The sequence below is a fragment of the Strongylocentrotus purpuratus genome, unplaced genomic scaffold (assembly GCF_000002235.5).
Source record: "Strongylocentrotus purpuratus isolate Spur 01 unplaced genomic scaffold, Spur_5.0 spur5_scaffold_11, whole genome shotgun sequence".
Taxonomy (NCBI): Eukaryota; Metazoa; Echinodermata; class Echinoidea; order Camarodonta; family Strongylocentrotidae; genus Strongylocentrotus; species Strongylocentrotus purpuratus.
The window spans coordinates 24,079,878-24,100,206 of record NW_022145596.1 but is presented as its reverse complement, the minus strand read 5'-3'; the positions used below and the strand labels follow the sequence as shown (position 1 = coordinate 24,100,206).

The following is a 20,329-nucleotide window of genomic DNA, read 5'->3' as shown; positions in this document are numbered from 1 at the left end:
ATAAACCTACTATGTGATTGTATTTAACATCGGTCACTATGTTCCAGTTCTATCATTCCATGGACATTATCTATCCGTCAAAACCTGTCTAATATATAAGTCCATCCCTAACACATAACGCGGCCACTACAAACAGGTTGCCTTTCTTGACAGCTTACACACAATATTACTCTATATATCTAAATTAATATTTACATTGCTTTAGATTTAGGATTAGGGTTAGTATACCATTTGTTATGATATCATGTTGATGTACTATTTAGGGTTTTATAATATATGTAGGGTTATATACAGTGCGTCCAACAACAAAAAACGAAACCGAGAATTATCGATGTTTTATCATAACTTAATCACAATTATAATTAATAAATGACACATATTTGCAAAGCTTATACCCTCTTCTTTCATTAACTGCACTCATATGATGCATATTTCACGCATGAGTGATTAAAATCAATTTGGAGAGAGGGAACCGAAAAGTCATTTGGCGGATGATATCTGAATTTCAAAGAGAAAATCATATTTCTAAAAAGTTTAGTTTTGCCCTTTCATATGACACCTCAATCAGGAAGAATGAGCAAGGAATAACAAAGTTCTGTCAGTTGTTTAAAGTGATGCTTGCATTCCATAATTTTATCAAACGAATTCGTTCTCACTCGCTGCCTGCCGTAGCAACAAACGGAATTAGGGACTTTTAGATTTGCGTGGACTGATACGTGTGACGTCCATTCACGGCAGTGCATTAACAGGACGTCGATCGTAGCATAGACCTATTGTCTTCGTGCGAATCTAAAAGTCCCTAATGACAAAAGACTTAACTCCGTTTCGTTGACGATCAGCCATAGACGAAAGACTTCATACATGGCTGATTTTCAACGAAACGAAGGTTAAGTCTTTCGTCAATTCTGCTTGTTCCTACGGCAGGCGGCCAGTGAAACCGAACTTTTAAAATCAAAGCTTCACTTTAAACAAACAGAACTTTGTTATTCCTCGCTCATTTTTCCTGATCGAGATGTCATTTGAAAGGGCGAAAACTGAACGTTCTAGAAATGTGATTCTCCTCTTGAAATTCAGAGCTGATGTGATGAGATAACCACCCGTCAGTGACCATGCAGGGAAAGGGAGGTCTAATCCCTCCGGGCCAAACTAGTGCAGTGGGGCTTTAATATTTGTTTGTAAACTTCTCATGTCCAAATCATTGTGGGCCAGTCTTATTAGTTATCAGGTCATTTGAATTATATTCTTTAGAATGCCCTTCGATGCATCAGTTTTGTTTTCTTGTGTGAATATTCTTGAATTTCATCAGTATGTATCACGTCATTTCCCTTTTCAGAAAATTCACTTTAAAAATGTTGTTGTATACTCACTTCGTTTTATGTAGGCATAGTACCATGATCCAATTCATTTATTTATTTATTAATTAATTCAAATCATTGATTTTGAATTTCCATATTGCAAACCAGTCAACATTTCATTCTTGAGTTACGAAAGACAAACATGAAATTTACAAGGGGTATGAATAATTGAGTTGTTAACTTTGTACCTATTTGAAGAAGAAAAAGCCGGAGATAACAGAAAGCACAAACATTGAAGTAAATGTAAAATATTTGACTTTATTTTACTATGAAAATGATTTGATTTACATATACATTATATGAAGATTTCTGACACTTCGTCTCAATAATACATTATCACTAACGATTTTATTTTTACTGCTCTTTAGTCGTACAACATAGACGTATTAAAACTTATTCAACTGGTCTTAACAAACTCTTCAATCAAATGTGAGTTCATTTCCTGCATTCCATTCAGCATTTAAAAGGGCAAATACGTATTGTAGCAAAATAATACTGACGTATATGTAAAATCACAATATAAAGTGATTTATAGCATTAATTTCCATGATGTGTCAAAGTCAGTTGGTTTAGCTAGGCACTCGACTTGAAATGCAACTTTGATGGATTTGATCCCTGACACGGCACTAATGTCCTATAGCAAGGCATAAATCTACATTTGCCACTACATACCCAGGAGAGAAACGGGGACCTGGTAGGATGACAAAAGCCTTTGTGTTAGAAATTGCCATATGCCCTTACTCCCCAGGAAGAGGAGATGGTGCATATTGTGCGTGAATGAATCCGATGACAATGGTGATGATATCTCTAAATCGCTAAGAGAGGGTATTTCATATTTTTTAAGTACTATATAAATCCTGATTTTTATTATTATCATCATGACTTAGCCCCAAATGGTAACTTTCGTGTCTACATCTTTGGAGACTATTACTAACCATGCTTGTCTGCGGTATGGAAGGTCTGCCTTTGTTTTGTATGGGTTTACATGGTTTCTTGATATCCTGCAGGATGTACGAAAAAATGAATCCCTGAAATTCACCAAAATGAAAATGTGTTTGGTACATGCAGATGAATGATCTTATTTGTGTCACAGTATAATGATTACTTGGATTTTTTTATAGATATCTCCGTCACTTGTAGAACACAGTACCTAAACATGATCTTTCACCTTAAGTCATATGCGTGTAAAACTGAAGAACAAAATACAGTTCGTAATACCTCAGTGTGTATCAGTTTGAACTGCACAGTAATGTATCAAGACATATTACCTATAATAAACACGACTGAGTGACTTTGATATAAAAATACAACTTGAAAACAAATACATGTATTAAGTTCGCATCTTCTTCTGCATAATGAGTTGTATATTGATTGCAATACAAAAAAAAAAACACCTTCACAGTAATTGTTAAATTGGTTTAGGCTTTAACAAACATTAGATTTTCACAGAATCGAATCAAATCAAAGTAAATTATAAACCAATTAGATGACATCTGGCCAAGAAAATGGAATATATTACTAAGGAGAACAAGCAATGAAAATGAGGGTATGTCAGAAATACATGTTAGAGGACACTATTGAATAGACAGCATCTTTATCTTTTAGATTGAAAATGTATCATTCCATTTACTAATCTGGAACATTTAACTCTTATCCTGCCATAATGTGCCAAGCTACAAATCCCCCCCTGTGCCAAGTTCATTTTGAGATAATCTGATCTGATGGTGCTATCAATAGCATGTGCAAAGCACTCAGCACAGTTCAATGAGCATGAACAATAATTGCTATAACGAACGCGAGCATGCATGCATAAAGCAGCTAAGCTGTGGCTTGCTCGCGTGAATTAAGCAGCCCATCGATAGCATGCTCGCGTGTACAAAGCACTATAACGGTAGCGTGCATGCGGCCTTATGGCAGATATGAGTTAATATGTAAATGCTTTCTAATGACTAAAGCCCCGTTTAGGTGAAGCAACAATTCGTCGCTGTTTTCACGAAGTGACGGTAGTGAAAAAAAATTGCATTCACTTTGCGTTACGATTTTCCTCACTACCGTCACTTCGTGAAAACAAGGACGAATTATTTGATGATGGCGTAAAAGTATGATACACTATACATCAATAAATACATGGAAGGACCTTAGTTGCACGCAGTTGCCATTCGTTTACACATTAACATGAACACACAGCTTATTTTTGTTGACCGTTTACCGTGTCATATCTAAACAAGTTTTTAGTGATGAAAATATTGAAATACAAGGATTGCCAATATGGACATAAATATATATCACATACAATATGATGATGGAAACTTTTTAAGTCATCAATTTGGGGCGAAGAGGTTTCGCTAACTCATCTCACTAATGTTATAAACAATCTATTCATGTTATTATTTTAATACATGTATTACATTCTCATTCAAGGATGTTACTTTGCGATATCAGCACAGTTGTTAATTCTTTAACATTATTCATTAAAAGATTACATACACCCTTCATAGGCGCATTTAAAGATATATCTCAAACACCATTTTGAAAAATCTTCGATTTTTGGGACTGCCTTTTACACTACAGGAAAAACCCATAAAAAAAAACGTTGATTTTCTCATACTGATCTTTTGGTGCACAAAAAAAAAACAATAATAACAATATGGTTATTTATATAGCGCCGGTATCCATTAGGTTCTGACACTCATGGCGCTTTACACATATTACCCTGGTCGTAGCCGGGCTGCCAAAGTAACTAGCGCTCAAGCATATCAGGTACCCATTTACACCTGGGTGGAGAGTGGCAAATGCGCGACTTGTTGCTACTATGCGTGCAATATCGCACAGAAATAAGAAGAGTCACATGACGGAAAACCAGCATCTTATCAAATTTTTGATTCACACTGCAAAAATCTGTGAAATTTTGGCAGGAGTTTAAAAAAACACATTTCAGAGGTGGATTTTTTAATTGTTTTTTTTTGGTAGCTTTTGACAACGGGACATTGTGATGTAAGAAAAATTGAGGATTTCTGCTTGCTGTGTAAATGCAGCTTTTGAGAACAAAATACGTACCCCACTAAGAAAGCCATCAACCTTATAGAAAAGGCTAAATAAGAAAAAACATGTGGCTACCTCTTTCTCCAGATTTCCTTTTTCAGTAATCCTTTTATACCACAGTCCCACGTCATAGATGTCACTCATTAAAAGTCATTTAAATACTCAACATGGTCAGGATTCTATTAAAGTACATACAGAGGAATGTATGAGAAGCAAAAGTACACCAAGATGGTCAATTTTTATCCTCAGATACAGAAGCAAGCATAGCATGTGAGCTTGCGTATGATCAAAAACAAGGCTGCTTGCTTTTAACATACATGCGCTCAAAAGCTTACAAAATCTTACTACACTGTAAAGGTACTGCATAGTTACAAGCACATGTCTGACTTTTACTCTGAATGCATTGGTTTTCTGATTAGAGTCATGTGGTTATTCTAAAACTAAATGGTACCTGGGGGTGTTTCACAAAGACTAAGATCGACTTTAAGATGGACTTAAAGATAAACTTGAGTACTGGTAATGCGATTGCATTGTGAAAGAAAAGGTGTGGAATGGATCAGAAAAGTTTATCATATAGCATGTAAGTAATGGTGTGTAATGAAAGGTTCTAGAGTCATCAAAATCATCATAAATTTGGCAGAGTCTTGGTAAAGTAACAATCACTTACACAGATAGATGTATATGGGACAACACACATGGTGTCGGGGCTAGTACTACCCTGATTTCCTTATCTTTCTATGATCATTACTCAGCCAGTATACATTTTCTTCCAAAATTGTTTGGCACATGATATTTATTTGTAATCTTGAACATTCAGTGTAAGTTTCGTTAGATTCTGTGAGAATTCATTTTCTTTTTTTTACCAGAACTCAAGTTTATCTTTAACTATGGCAGGCCGTTCATGCCACTAGTTCCTCTAACCATTCATGGCATTGGTTGCTCAAGGGGACGTACAAATCGTGGTTGCAAATCTTAATTGTGAAAGCAACCAGTGGAATGAATGGCCTGCCATAGTAAAGTCAAACTTAAAGTCAATCTTAGTCTCTGTGAAACACCCCCCCCCCCCACCCCCATCATAATGGTAGATCATGCAATGTAAAGTTTAAATATGAAGTAGGTCCATTGCCCAACTGGCTCTACATGTTTAATTTGTTAATTTTCATTTTGTGATTTAACAACGATACCTCTGATTAGTCATGCCTGCAATGGCTGATTTTGCACATTCTGTTTCATATGTTTCGTCATGGTTATCTGGTATACATAAATAAGCTAAGAACCAACTGTCCCACTTTTAGGTTGTGACAAGATTTTACTGTCCTTTTAATTTGGCAATGAGGGCGGCATTTTCCTGCTTCATCTGTTTATAGTCGTTGGTGATCTTCTCAAGATTGGTGACAGTTTTCTTACTGCTCTCCGTGTCGATCTGAAGCACAAGAAAAGAAAGACATTGGTTTAAAGATACTATGTCCCTTCTGCAGCCAACATCAAATTCTGTAGAACTTTGCAGGAATTATGAATATGTATTGTATGTCCTATCTGTGAAATTTAAACCTTAGCAGTGTCCTAATATTCAAATTATGCAAGGAAACCTGTTTACTTGCTAGACTTCACTGTCAGACACTATTGAGTGACTGACTGGCTTTTTTCTTCTTTGGTAATAACGTACGGTACATAAAATGAGCTGTAAAGGGTATTGAGCATTTGTCTACATCAATAACCCACTTCTTGTAATGGCCAAAATTAAACTGATTGAATCTTTGTGCAGCACAAAACGTACAACCATTCGGTACAATAGTCTGAAAATCAGACTATTACTTACTGACTTGGTAGTCACTTAAGTCGATTTGACAACTAATAGTCGTTATTTTCCCACTTAAAGACATTTTCAACCCCCTTTTTTTAGGGAAGTTCTAAATTAGAATTAACTTTCATATGCCGTTGGATTTAACCTTTTCATTTCTTTGGCCTGCATAGTACCTTTAACACACCGTTTATCAACCTCTTTATTTTATTGACAAAACCCTTTTCGTGATTAAAAAGCTTCGCACTATCCCAATCTCAAATTCATCCCAGAAGATTTATTTTCCAACACTCTTACATGTGCGTATGTACACCTCTTGCACAAATATAATCCAGTTTCTCAATTTTGCGAGAAAGCAAAGCGAGCAAGCAAAAATATGACAAGCTTGTTAACATTACATCAAGTAGTATACCTAAATGTCACTCTTCTGTTTACTAAAATTGTATTTAAATTTGGAATATTTCTTTATAGAAGTCACATTTCAAGATTATTTAAATAGAGCATAGTGACATTGAACCCCTAACAAATGGAACAATATACATTTTAAAAATGCAATAACAATTTGCGATGTCTTATAGTTTAGAAGTCATATTTCAAGACAATTTTAACAGAGCATAGCAACATGTCACTCTTAACATAAATAGAAAAAGCATTTTTTTTTTTCTTTAATTCTCAACATACCTGGTCTTCTAATTCTCTAATCTCTCTCAGGATGGTGCCGGTTTCTTCCAAGGTTTTGATTAATTGGTCAAAATTCTAGGAAATAAAAAAGAAATGAAAACAAGTGAATAGAAATTATACTTTACTGAGGTACATATATATGTTTTTAAGGGAAAATATAAACTTGCTGCCTTGGCTCTTTGTAGGAAGCTGATCTATAAAAGAGAAAAGAATAAACCCCTCAGGAACCAGCAAACATCAGCTTTCTATTCTCGAATACAATCAGTAATCATTTGCATTTGTATCAAAATATATTTACTAGTTATCTAAACTTAAGTGCCTTTAATCTGCAGTTACTGAACTATACCGTAGCCCTCCCAGGCCCTCAGCTTCTCTCTCACGCATTCACTCTCGCTACTCTCATTCCTACTTTCAAAATCTTGAGGTTGTCTATCCATCCAGCAGGACATCTACCATCTCAACACTTTCCTTTAACTTTTCCTTTGATGGTTGCTAGTACAACAATCTTCTCTCTTCTTTTCCTGTGCCCATACTATGCGATCTTCCTTTTCTTGACATGTGCCACCATTCCTTCTTTGTTTGATACCATAACTCTGTCCCTAACCCATTCATTTGTTCATATTAGGATAAGAAAATGATTAAAATGATAAGATTTCTGTTTAGAGGAGCAGACTGACTAAAAGTAATAATGGCACATGTTCTATCATCATCATTTAAATCACAATACTGGTACCAAACCTAAGGACACTGATTTTCCGCGATCTCGGAAAACGGACGGAATTCACGTAAATGACCATTTGAAATGGAAAATGCAATTTCGAACGGAAAGTTGCGGAAAACCCCTTTCACCTCAAAACTTTTCATTTTTCATGAAGAAAATCGTTGTGATTTGTTATGCAGTGAAAAAATATCGGGCCTAAAATCATGGTTAATAACTCTGAATATTTAGCGATATTCGTCAGATTCTTAGGAGACAGGGCGCTGCCATTTTGTTTCGCTGGACCGATAGAGATCGTGACACAAAACACGGTACAAATAGCAGCGAATCGATCCTATTGTGCCAGCTAGGTGCCTAGTATTACGTATAAGTAATACTAGGCACACACACGCCAGCAGCGGGCGCTAAGTGCGGCGAGATTGTACACACGCTGTTGTACAGATCAGAAAAGGGGATGGCATTTGCGCCTAAAATAGATCGATCGCTGACATGACAGCCAAGACTGAAATGTTTTCGTCGTCGTCGGTACTACTCGGCCTGTATCTGAATCAGTATCGTTCCGTCAGGAATATGTCGTGTTCTGACACATTCCGCTAACTTTAGTCTGCTTGTCTAAGTTCGAATTTGAAGTTGGTAAATCTAAACATTTGATAATTTTTCGTATATTTTCACTAGTATTTTACATCAAGTTTATCCAGTCCCGTCCGTTTGTTTTTGAGTGGTTATCAGTGGCAAAACGGAATTTCACAGAATTCCAGATTTTCTGAAACGGAAAAAGCAATTTTTTAAAACCGAAAATCAGTGTCCCTACAAACCAGTCTTACCTCATGCAATGCAGCAAGGTATTTGTATGCCTTTCTCACTGCCTCATCCTTCTTTGCATCCTGAAAAAAAGGGAAACAAAATAGTCAAAACGATTACATTTTAGATATTTCAGATTTTTGCCTGCATATTGTCTCATTAAAAAAATTAAAGCTTTTATATCATCAGGACTAATAAATTCACTACTTAACTCGTTTTTGACCAAAGTTACATTTTGCCTAAATCAGGTCGTTTCTATGGGAGCATCTTGGTGTTTATGGCCTTAGGGTGATTTTCAATCTTAAACTCTGTTTATTAATCAAAATATGAAGCTCCTAAATTAAGTGAAACAGAAACAAAACTGAATACTTTTTGTAATTTTTTTTAGAAGTAGTAAAATGATTTAGAAATTATTTCATCAACGTGATGATATTATATTCATCCAATTTGTTGAAACTTTATTAAAACTTCACAGATGTCCTTCCATTTTTTTCTATTCACACTCAAAGAGGTAAGTTTCAAACAAAGTGGTTCTATTTCGTGTGTTAAGCTAAACAATATCTTTGGATATTTGCAACACAGACTTTGAAAATGCAGAGAAAGGCTTCACTTTTTCTTGGTTGTCTTTAAAGGGATTGGGTATCTTTGTCTCAGATTCTAAACAAATTCCTAGATTTAGCTCATGCTCATAATTATAAACCTTTAGGTCTGTCAGGAATCCCATGACCTTTATAAGCCGATCGCCCGTCTGATTATCAAGATATTTACGATTGGCATTCAAAATTTCATTTTTCGTTTTCCTTACGGTTTTTATAACACTACACTATTGGGGAAAATGAGTATGGTAAAACCTGTCACTCAAAGATTTGTACTTTTTGAGGCACTTCATGATAATTTTGAAGCGCAATTTTTTTAGGGCGTCAATATTACACCATATCACAGAAGCTGATAACACTTAGGGCCATGCATCTCAGATTTGGCATTGTTTAACAATGCCTTTTGAAAAATATTTGTAAAAAGAGAGATTCAAATTTAACTTACCCTAAAAATGAGTTCATCTGTGACAGTGAAGGTCCGATCTAGTTTACCCGATACCTGATTGATTTCTTTCTGGAGTGTTCTTGTATCACCGAGTACCTGTAAAGAAAGATGAATTGCAGCATTTTAGAACTTGTAACTACGAGATCTTACATTGCTCAGGAAAGCACAGGTTGTATACTGTAAAAAGGGACCATCGCTGGTTTACAAATGCCTGAAATTAAAAACCGAACAGTTTTGTAGCTTGACAAATATCTACAATTTCTACAGATCATCAAATTATTAAAAGATCAAGGACTTCAAGGTTTTGAGCAGTAGCTTTTAACACAAATCATGGCCTGGTATGCCTCACTAACTTCTTTCCTTTAATACACTGCTACACATATTACTCTCGGGGAAACACACAGACATCACAAATCTTTTGGAAAAGTATACTTTCTATGCAATAAAAAAATGACAAAGAAAAAGAGGATCCCTAGATTAAACTTGTATATAAAGACCGCTCAAAGGAGACAATAAAAGTGATCTTAATAGGCAGGTGCCAGGTGGTCTTTATGTACATGTTCCTTTAGGTCATGTTTCAATGAGAAACAAATGCGAAACAAAAATTGTGGTCATTATAGATAGGTGGTCTTTCTATACAGGTGGTTACTAATTGATGCTAAAGCAAGTTTGACTGTAAAATGTCCTTTGTTAGCTCATACCTTATTAATGTCTTCTTTCTGCTTACGAATATTGGCAACAATTTCGAGGATTCTCCTGGTGTAGGCCGATCTATTCACATCCTTAGCCATTCTCTCATACTCGGCAACCTTGAACAAAATGAAAGCAATTTAAGTGTACTGGGGAGTGTTTCACAAAGATTCTAAGTTGAACTTATAGATCTCTAAGTTGGACTTAAACATTATGGAGAGCCATTCGTAGCCTTAAAATAAAATATATTCAAGAGCGAAAATTCAAGTATTTTAGACTTTTTTTTATAAGTTCCACATCAAGAACTTAAAATTTCTTGATAATAGAAAATACAGGGGTGTATGAATGATTTGAATCAACATTTGATACCTTTTGAAATAACTTATACCATATATTTTCAGAGATGCTAACGGCTTTCCATAATTGTTAAGTCCAACTTAGAGAAAAGTTCAACTTAGGATCTTTGTGAAACAGCCCCCAGATCTCTTAAAAAATCATTTGTGTACAGCTAGAATGTATAAAGTCAACCTAAAAAAAAACTTGACCCGGCATTCTATGGGCTAAGTCGGACTTAGCCCATATAATGCCGGACTTGGGTTCTGTGCAAGCCCTATACCAGGCAAGTGTGTACTACAAGTAGTATTAAAATTATCTTTGTTGATTGCAGCATGTTCCAGAGAACGTTTTAAGAAATGCTTGATCCAATTCAATTCAATTATATTTTGACAAATACAAATGCCTTTGATTCCTCTTATCACAAGAGTGTGAGGTTGAGGTTGTAAAGTGGAGTGACTAATAAATATACATTCTTAAAAAATGTGTATAAATATTTGTTTTCACAAGAGGGTCTTGACAAAAGCAACTATAATCAATTATTCATCATGAAATTCCAATAAGATTGTAACAAAATATTTCATTCTGCAAATAAACAATTTACAGAATTTGACAAATCATAGAAACATTTTAAACATATGCAATACACATATTAAACATGAATGATGGATAACTATTAAAGCAAACATCCATTCTTTTGCAACAAAAAACATTCAATATTTTACTCACAAGTTGTTTGAGCATGTCCTCTTTACTCCTAGTTTCCTCTGCAACTTTCTTCATCTTTTCTCTCAAAGCTTGGATGTCTTCTAATCTCTTCTCAGATTCAGACTGTCAAATAATCAATGTTAGCACAACAAAAATCTTGTAATGCATGTAGTAACCCATTGCAAATTGGAACAAGCTCGTGTTTCTTGTAGGTGTATTGAGCCTTCAGGAAGGTAGAGAATTCAGCAGTCAGCAGATTAATAAAAATAAATAATAATAACCCGTTCTGGTATAGCACATATCACATTAGTACGTAACTTCCCTTGGCGCTTCCAAAGAAGAACGGATATTATTACCCTGGTTTTTAGCTCTGGCAGCTACAATCAGCCATTCTCAGATTAAACATACTTCGGTGTATTTATGCAGGGCCATCAGGAAGAACAGTATTGATACAAATATTAAAAAATGAGGATTTCAAGAACGTATGTCTGCTGGCAGTGCATCAGGTGAGTGTTTCACAAAGACTAAGATCGACTTTAAGTTGGACTTAACTATGGCAGGCCATTCATGCCACTGTTTGCTTTCACCATTATGATCATTAGCTAACGTTTTTTCCCTCAATATTGAACAATAATGAACTATCAAAAAATGAAAATTCTGTAGATTTGTGACCATGAATTGTACGTCCCTTGAGAGACCAATGCCGGTAAATGGTGAGAGAAAACAGTGGCTTGAGCAGCCTGCCATAGTTAAGTCCAAATTAAAGTCAATCTTAGTCTTTGTGAAACACTCCCCTGTAGGTACCCTTTTGCCTCGAACACAATAAGTAGGTGTCTTCTTCTTATCGAGTCACTACACAAGCCCAAATTAAAGTCAATCTTAGTCTTTGTGAAACACTCCCCTGTAGGTACCCTTTTGCCTCGAACACAATAAGTAGGTGTCTTCTTCTTATCGAGTCACTACACAAGCCCGGCCCAATGGAGGATGAAGGATCTGGGGGGCGTTTCACAAAACCTTGTCATCACTGACAAATGACAATTTTCTTTTAAAAGCTAGTGAAATTCTTGCTTCTGATTGGTTATCAGCAGATTTGTCACTGATTTTTGTCATTTGTCATTGAAAACAGGCTATGTGAAACGTGCCCCGGGCCTTGACGCTAAAACCCTCTAGGTTTTTGAGGTACGGGGTTCCGGGAGGAGGGAGGGGGCAGACCTAAAGGTGTTTCATCATCTGTTCCTCCCCACTATCACACGTATGCGGACATGCCTTTAAAGCCCATCCGCACTAGTTTGGCCAGGAGGGATTAGACCGCCCAGGGTGGTCACTGACAGGTGGCTATCTCATCAACTCAGCTCTCAATAAACATAAGAAAAAGAGGATCATGAGGACCAATTGTAACTGATTAGGCATTGTTTGCTATATAGAGGGCGCAAGTAGCTTTAAGTAGTGCAGTGGGGCTTTAAAAACCCCAGCTTGGATCTCACCTCCTTGTTTGAGACCTCATCCTTGGTCTTCCTGTATTCCTCTATGAGCGGACCTCTGTGTTCTTCCCACTGGGTGGCTAAGCTCACAAGCTGCTGCGCACTCTTCTCCACAACGCCCTACAAGAAAGAAAAAAAAAGGATTACTCAATAAGAATTTATATTTTTCTTGATAAATGAACATGGGGCCCGTTGCTCGAAACCGTCATAAGTGCTCACATCATTCAAGGAATTCTTTCCCAACAGTACCCATATAACACCTGGGTGGAGAGTGGCAAATGAAGATTTAACACATTTAAAACAGAAAAAACGGCTTTATTGTTATGATTGAAACTCATCAATTGTTTTTAAAATAGAGCATTGAAGGTAATCTTGAAATCGTCTGTTTGGAGTCAAAAAGGCGTCAACTCATATACATTAACACAGAGTTCATGCCCTTCTGACTCTGAACAGACAAAATGTACCATCCATGGGCCCGCTCCTCGATAAGTCTAACTTCTTGACTATCCCATTGAAACGTGTATTACAATTGACACGCATTTCAATGGGATAGTCAAGAAGTTAGACTTATGAGGGTATCGAGGAGCGGGCCCATGGATGGTACATTTTGTCTGTTCAGAGTCAGAAGGGCGTTAACTCTGTGTTAATGTACAGGAGTTGACGCCTTTTTTACTCCAAACAGACGATTTCAAGATTACCTTCAATGCTTTATTTTTTAAACAATTAGTGAGTTTCAATCATAACAATTAAGACTTTTTCCCGTTTTAAATGTGTTAATAAAATGCATTATGGGTTGTTCATTGGTAATGTGGAGATGTCGTGGTATAGTGGTTCATTTAATTGGCTTTCAATCAAAGGGGTTGAGGGTGCAAAGCCCAGCTTGGCACTCGCATCTTTTGGCAAGATATTAAAGGTATAGTTGAGTATTGGTAATTTCCAAAGTGCCCCTCCAAAACAGATTTGGTTTATTTCAGTACCATATGAAAGATCATCGAAAAAAACATGGGAGATGATAATAATTCCAAATCAAATGCTCTAATTGTTGTGCAATTTGCTTTCAAAACATTATATAAAAGTGTTTGACGTCCGGACATCACTTTTGACTTTCGACGGTTTATTTTTTGAATTTACGTGTTTAGCTCCCTCTATGTCATTTAACAACCAGCGTATTTACAACGAGTGTTTGAGTTCGTTGGTACGTACAGTACTACAGGTAGCTAGCAGGCGGGTATCCGACCGCGCGCTAGTAATACATACAGTACAGCTGATCAATTCCAATACGCTGCTTTCACGTATTAAGTATAACACACACAGCTAGCTCATATCAGATTATCACCGGCGCCGATCGAACGCTAGACAGCTACAGACAAGCTTTGATTGAAATACGATAACGAGATCGAGATTGGAAAAGGAGCTCGAGGTCACGGACGATGGCCGACTCGGACTCAGCTAGTGCTAAGCCTAAGGACAAGGCTAAGGCTACGCTAAATCGGAATAAGACTAAGTAAGACGGTAAGAGGAAGGAGAGAAACAAGCAATGGCAGCTCGACCATCCGGCCCAGAGGAGGCGCGGGAGTGGCTGTGAACAAGGCCAGGGTACGGCGGAGAAACTTCGCGAGCTGCAGGCGGCCTTCTCGTTGCCGAGTCTAGAGGATGCAATAGACATGCCAGCTCACTGAGAGGTAAGTTGAAATGATATACGCCCCACTGCATTGGGTAGGCCTACCGTTTTAATTTGATCTAGTCTAGAGACTAGATGCATGGAATCGGCAAATTTAAGAAATTACGTTTTGTTATCTCTTGCCTTGGATTTTTAATTCAGATTTCATGAATCATATGATATTGATAGTCTAGCCTAGGTCTACAGTAGACCGAAAGCTTCAGTCTCTATATTGTCGGTTGTTCCACTGAGACTACGTCTGGCTCCACTAGACCTCCGGATGAATTTGGTTCAAATGAAAATATTGGAAGCATAGGTCTATGTGATCCTACAATATTCAGTGAACGTTGTCGCGTTGAAATCGAGTCTAAAGTGATGAAATTGTAAATAATAATCTCTTAATATGGGGTATACTATAACTCTCTCTCAAGGTCAATATATTAATTCAGCTATACAACAAGCTACAATTGACCGATTGGCTATTACCTTTTTGAAATTATATATCACAACTACATATTCCGGGATTTTTATGGTAGCACTAGCAGTTACCGTTGTACGACCGTAGGCGCTATTTTAAATTTATCAAAATTTACCAGGAGCATTTTTAAATTCAATTTTTTTCGAAAGCAGAAGTGTTTTAGGAGCTAAATTTTCTAGTGCTTATAATACTTCCACAGGGGCATCCAAATATATCAAAATTGTAAAGAATCACTATCCACCCAATTTTCAAAATTTCCCAAAACTTTGTAATAGACCCTACCTTTAATGTCCCTCGTTACAACTGCAGTTTTCTTTGTAATGATGACGTGCAGGGCTAGTCAACCGGGTAAACATCCTGCTCTTTTTAAAAGTCGACAAGGTTATACTATAGCTTGCTTGAGATGTGACTGTCTCATCTATATTTATCTCTACCAAAGAGTGTCTCAACTTCACATACATGACAGAGAACCAATGCATCAGTTATTAGTCATGCAAATTCCAAATCTGGCTAGCTGTGATAATTATTAGAGAATGCCATCTTCAAAATAATTTCTTTTGGTGATTTAAAATCTGAATGTTTTTTACTTTGTGAATGACTTTCGTTTCTTCACTTTTTACAGATATGAAGAACAGACAACACAATCCATCCCCAGCGAAGAAATTCCAAGCAGCAGTAGGGGAATTAGCAGGTGAATAGTACAAGTCACCTTTGACCGCAAATTCATGGAGAACTTGGCCTACTCTGCTGATTTGCTCGCTTCAGGTAGGATTCTGTATACATGTACGAAAGGCTCTGTAAATTGAGAGGAATTTAATGAGAATGCGTTCATTACGTACATGTTTGCAAGATTGAGCTCTTTTTCGGTTATGACCTATAAAATTGGGACATATCAGCAGGTCAAGATAATGCATCTTATTTGCTCATGTGTATGACATGGGATTTTCAATATTGATTTTGTGGTATGAAAATAATGAAATGCCCTATCATTTATATCAGTTTTTATTTTGTTTTCATAATTCCTTAGGCACACCAGCATGCTCGAGTGTTTCCACAACCATATACTGATGTATGCTTCCAAGCGGTATTCCTTTGAGTAAGTATTTTTAGTATCATTTTGTATGTTTGAAGTAAGATTGTCTGTGGAAAAGTTGAAACATATCATTACAGTACGGTTACAGTTACAATATCATATTTTGAAGCAAATAGCAAAGTTAATGAGAAATTATGAATGACATCTATATAAATGCTGAAATCACTTTTGGATGCATGCAGAGTCTTGAAACAGCAGACTTTGTATCGTACTTGTGTCGGTACCTGATGTTAAGTCAAGTTGGAGTGGTTGTAGCAGGGAAATGTAACTACCTTTAATTAAGAGTCAATAATTTACAACACAAATCCAGAACTGAAGTGAATGGCTCGTATTCACAAAGGAGGTTTGTACAAACCATGGTTTGGCCAAGGTTTACATCTATGGAATGCCATTTGTAAACTGATGGAGAAGGAATGTAAACTCCATACTTGTTAACAATGTTAATTTACAATTTACGGTATGCGAGCAGCATTCCATAGATGTAAACCATCGTCAAACCATGGTTTGTACAAACCTCCTACAAACCTCCTTTGTGACTACGGGCCAATGAGTCTGAGATTTGTCTAAAGCATTTACTATTCATTCATCATGGTAGTGGTAATACCAATTGTTTGTCTTATCCATCCAGCTACCCAGCAAACCGGGCAAGGAATTTGCTTGCGGTCATCGACTACATGGCACACAAGGACAGGCCCGACCAGATTGATGAACAAGGCAATACAAAGTGAGTGGAAATTAGAAAGAAAGAAAAAAAGGTTTTCTTTTCTTTCTTGTTTTTCCTATTTTTATTTGTACATTTTTTTTTAGATGGACAAGGCAATCCAAAGTGGGTGGAGTAAAAAAAAAAAACATGATTTTTTGTTTTCCCTGTGTAGTTGGACAGGGCAATCCGAATTGGCAGTTCTTTCCCATGAAATTTATCAATTTTGGGGAAATTATTAAATATCTAATTGTCCTTCCTGGGAACGCCCCTTTTAAATCGCCAAACATATGACGTCATCTAAAGAAGTTGTCCCTGTACACGACGCACATCTAAATTATGTAGATGACGGACTGTAAGCTGATGGTTTGTCAATCATGCTGCTGATTTTGGACCCTAAATGCGGACTTGGATTCAGTGTAATAATATACTTGGTGTGTAATGCAAGGTTCTGGAGTCATCAAAATCATCATAAATTTGGCAGAGTTTTGGTAAAGTAACAATCACTTACACAGAAAGATGTATATGGGACAACACACATGGTGTCGGCCTGTCGGGGCTAGTACTACCCTGATTTCCTTATCTTTCTATGCTCATTACTCAGCCAGTATACATTTTCTTCCAAAATTGTTTGGCACATGACATTTATTTGTAATCTTGAACATTCAGTGTAAGTTTCGTTAGATTCTGTGAGAATTCATTTTCTTTTTTTACCAGAACTCAAGTTTATCTTTAAGAGATATGAATCATTTCCAATTGACAAGAATGAGTGTGCATATAATGCAACTTGTTACATTTTGCATGTTCTTTTATTTTATGATACAGATATGTTGCAGTATGGTCAAAGCGTGCCAACAACTACGTGGCCCGGAAGGAGAAGGTCCCCAAGACCTACCCCTACATGTATGTACAAGGACTCATCGGTGCGATACTGGAACGCAGAGAACAGGACCAAGGACCACTGTTCTCGAAGGCTGTTCTGCTCCCTGATGACCCTAGACACACAAGGCCCCGGCTTGCACCATTTCCTCCACCACAAGTTGATGTGATCCTAGCCAGGAGACTAGGCCGATTAGAGAAATCCATGTAATCCTCTGTAGTGAACATTTGGGATTGTCTGACTTGAGAACTGCTTTTTTTCGAGCAGAGACTAAGGGATCCAAATGGCGTCCTTCCGTCCATCCTCCGTGACTGTACACAAATTTGAATGAAGTCTAATGTGAAATCTTACCTGCAAAAATCAATTAGGGTTGCTAACTTTCCAACCCTACATCTGTTTGTAACCATACTTGATTGGTAGATGCCCTTTATTGGCCTCCATGATATTCTGGAGTTGAAGGTCACATAAGTAGGTCAAAGGTCAAATGAGGTTCATTGTTGCATGATTGCATGCAAGACTCTTAATCGCCTCGATTTAATTTGTCCATGTGGCATGTTTTTAGGCTATCTTGAGGATTGGTTGGAACTTAACATTTTGGACTCATTTGGTTGCTAATGATTTTGTGGTCCGGAGGTGAAAGATTGCATGGCTTAGCATTACGAGCATGTATTCTTGATATGTCAGAGACCCTTTGACAAAATACCACCAAACTTGATACTAGAGTGTCCCTGGGGATCATGGGGATGTGGTTATCTGGAGAAAAAAAATCACATAACACATGATATACATGTACCAGAAATAAATTGTTATTGTTGCTAGATTAGCCACCATGCTTGGCACTTGTATATTGTATTACAATAAGAGGTTGGCAAGTTTACAAATGGAAGAAATGTAGGAATATAAAAGACAAATTGTGACATCAGTGTATAAAAGCTCTATGTGATTTATACAATTCATAATTTGTGATAAAATCAGTGCTTGCTCATGTGGAAATGGTGGATATTTCAATTTGTATCTATTTGGCAACCTATATTCCTTGAAGAAGTTACGGTAGTAATTATAAAATTTACAGCCAAGAGGTCAAACCATGAGTCAACAATGTGTTTGGTTTTAGTGACTGTGCATGTAACTGAGGTGACAGTCGATCATGAAAAAGACTATACTTCGGAACCTGTTGAAAATCAACATGGACAGAAGAAAGATTTGTAGAATATCTTATTGTAAATAGTCTTCATTTTTTATTTAATGCAATCAATGTGACTAAAATAATGCAAGCGAAAAAGAGAAATGATCACAAGACAGCAAAACAGTTGGTTTCATGCATCATTTGAATCAATGAACGTGAATCAGCTCAACGCCAAAGTATTGCGGTTCAAGGTTATACCATCAAGAGATATGCTGCCTGTAACTACTTTGTAGTTTGAAAGGGTGTATAAAGGAATAAGGATACAGTTGGGCAGGCGAGTCTTTCTGTTGGTCTATTGTAAAAAACTGGGTCAAATTTTTTTGCAAATTGTAATAAAACTTGGTATACCGATTGACCCGAGGGTGTGCAAGACACATTTGTTGTGTCTGTCTGTTAAGGTACCTCCATGGTAACCAAGCTTTGCACAAAGAATACAATTTTGTTTTAATAATCTTGTGGAGCATATTCTTTCCAAGTTTTAGCAATTTTATAGTTTTGGTATCTTTGATGAGGCATTATAATAACAGTATAAAACTCAATGCATGTGCAGTGTGTAAAATAAGTATGTGAGCAAACTATTGGAAGTAGTTTGATCGATTCATATGAAACTCAGTACACACAACGCAGAATTGTCTTTTGTGTGCGTATAGGACATGACCAGTTTTGAAATGTCTGTGCTATTTTTTTGAAAAACCTTATGTTGGATGTTAATCACTTGAGGTGATATTCATAGTCGAGCATTAGGGAAGATGAAAGACATATATGTACCTAACTATACTTAATTTTGTGCTGAAACTGATATGATTCAGGATTTGAGATCGATATGGAGTATGTATACATGTATACTCGTACACATTAAGGAAAAGAATCACTCAGACAATTTTTAAAGCATTTATATATAAAGTAAGATGTGAAACTTAAAAGATAAAACCAGTTATGGTCATGCGACTGCATTGTGAAAGGATTGTTGTGGAATCGATCAGAAAAGGTTGATCATCTAGCATATAAGTCTTGGTGTGTACTGCAAGGTTCTAGAATCATCGAAATGATAAAAAAATTGGCCCAGTCTTGGTAAAGTTACAAGCACTGTACACAGAAAGATGTATATGGGACTACGCACAAGTGCGCGACACATGCGTTATATCTATCAAGTCCAAATAGATATAATAATTTACCAAATATATCAATTAGTAGGCAGTTTCTCGGCAAAATTTGTATGATCACGTACTAGTCAAAACATTGTGTGCGGGCAAGCACTGAATCAAATGACCGGGGTAATAGTATATTTGTCAAGCGCGTAGAAACATTACTGTTATAGATACTTTTCTTTGGTAAACTTATCTACACATTGCCTATAGAGTATGTCAAGTTTTTATGAAAGACACAAGATAAGATGTATATAAATAAGCAGTAACTAATAAGTAACAAGACATGGTGGTATACAAATAAAGTATATTGCTCCTTCTTAATGACGACGGTTAAAGTTGTCATAGCGATAGATGCTAAATAAAAATGTGCCTTTTTTAATACACATGATCTGTTTGTATGCAATGGTTGGAATCAACATCACGTTTAAATATTGCCTTCAGTACAGCAAGTATAATTTGTATTCATCTCAATAATGTTGTGTAAATTTAACTGTTAGTTATGGCCGAATAAAGCTTTCAATGTACACCATAAA

General features: G+C 36.5%; 2 protein-coding genes across 2 annotated transcripts in view; one reads left to right on the top strand and one right to left on the bottom strand.

Annotated features, from left to right (window-relative positions):
- Window positions 1-5,559: 5,559 nt before the first annotated feature.
- The window catches only part of LOC591283 (coiled-coil domain-containing protein 22 homolog), a 31,314-nt gene continuing 16,544 nt past the window's right edge, over window positions 5,560-20,329 (bottom strand). Inside the window, exons 11-17 of the mRNA XM_030980932.1 lie at window positions 12,655-12,771; window positions 11,192-11,293; window positions 10,141-10,248; window positions 9,440-9,535; window positions 8,422-8,481; window positions 6,880-6,954; window positions 5,560-5,820 (exon numbers count right to left, since the gene is read on the bottom strand). Of these exons, the coding sequence (XP_030836792.1) occupies window positions 5,707-5,820; window positions 6,880-6,954; window positions 8,422-8,481; window positions 9,440-9,535; window positions 10,141-10,248; window positions 11,192-11,293; window positions 12,655-12,771 (672 nt within the window). The 3' untranslated portion in view covers window positions 5,560-5,706. The remainder of the gene's footprint in view (window positions 5,821-6,879; window positions 6,955-8,421; window positions 8,482-9,439; window positions 9,536-10,140; window positions 10,249-11,191; window positions 11,294-12,654; window positions 12,772-20,329) is intronic.
- On the top strand, window positions 13,958-19,503 carry LOC115922300. Its single transcript, XM_030980933.1, has 5 exons — window positions 13,958-14,333; window positions 15,412-15,554; window positions 15,817-15,885; window positions 16,511-16,606; window positions 17,408-19,503. Exons 3-5 carry the CDS (start codon window positions 15,827-15,829, stop codon window positions 17,670-17,672), a joined length of 420 nt encoding a protein of 139 aa, XP_030836793.1. The 5' UTR covers window positions 13,958-14,333; window positions 15,412-15,554; window positions 15,817-15,826; the 3' UTR covers window positions 17,673-19,503.

Coding starts and splice junctions, on each gene's coding strand:
- LOC115922300 (XM_030980933.1), top strand. CDS start 15,827: ATGCTCGAGTGTTTCCACAACCATATACTGATGTATGCTTCCAAGCGG. Junction 15,886..16,510: donor TCCAAGCGGTATTCCTTTGA/GTAAGTATTTTT, acceptor TTATCCATCCAG/CTACCCAGCAAACCGGGCAA. Junction 16,607..17,407: donor GATGAACAAGGCAATACAAA/GTGAGTGGAAAT, acceptor TTTATGATACAG/ATATGTTGCAGTATGGTCAA.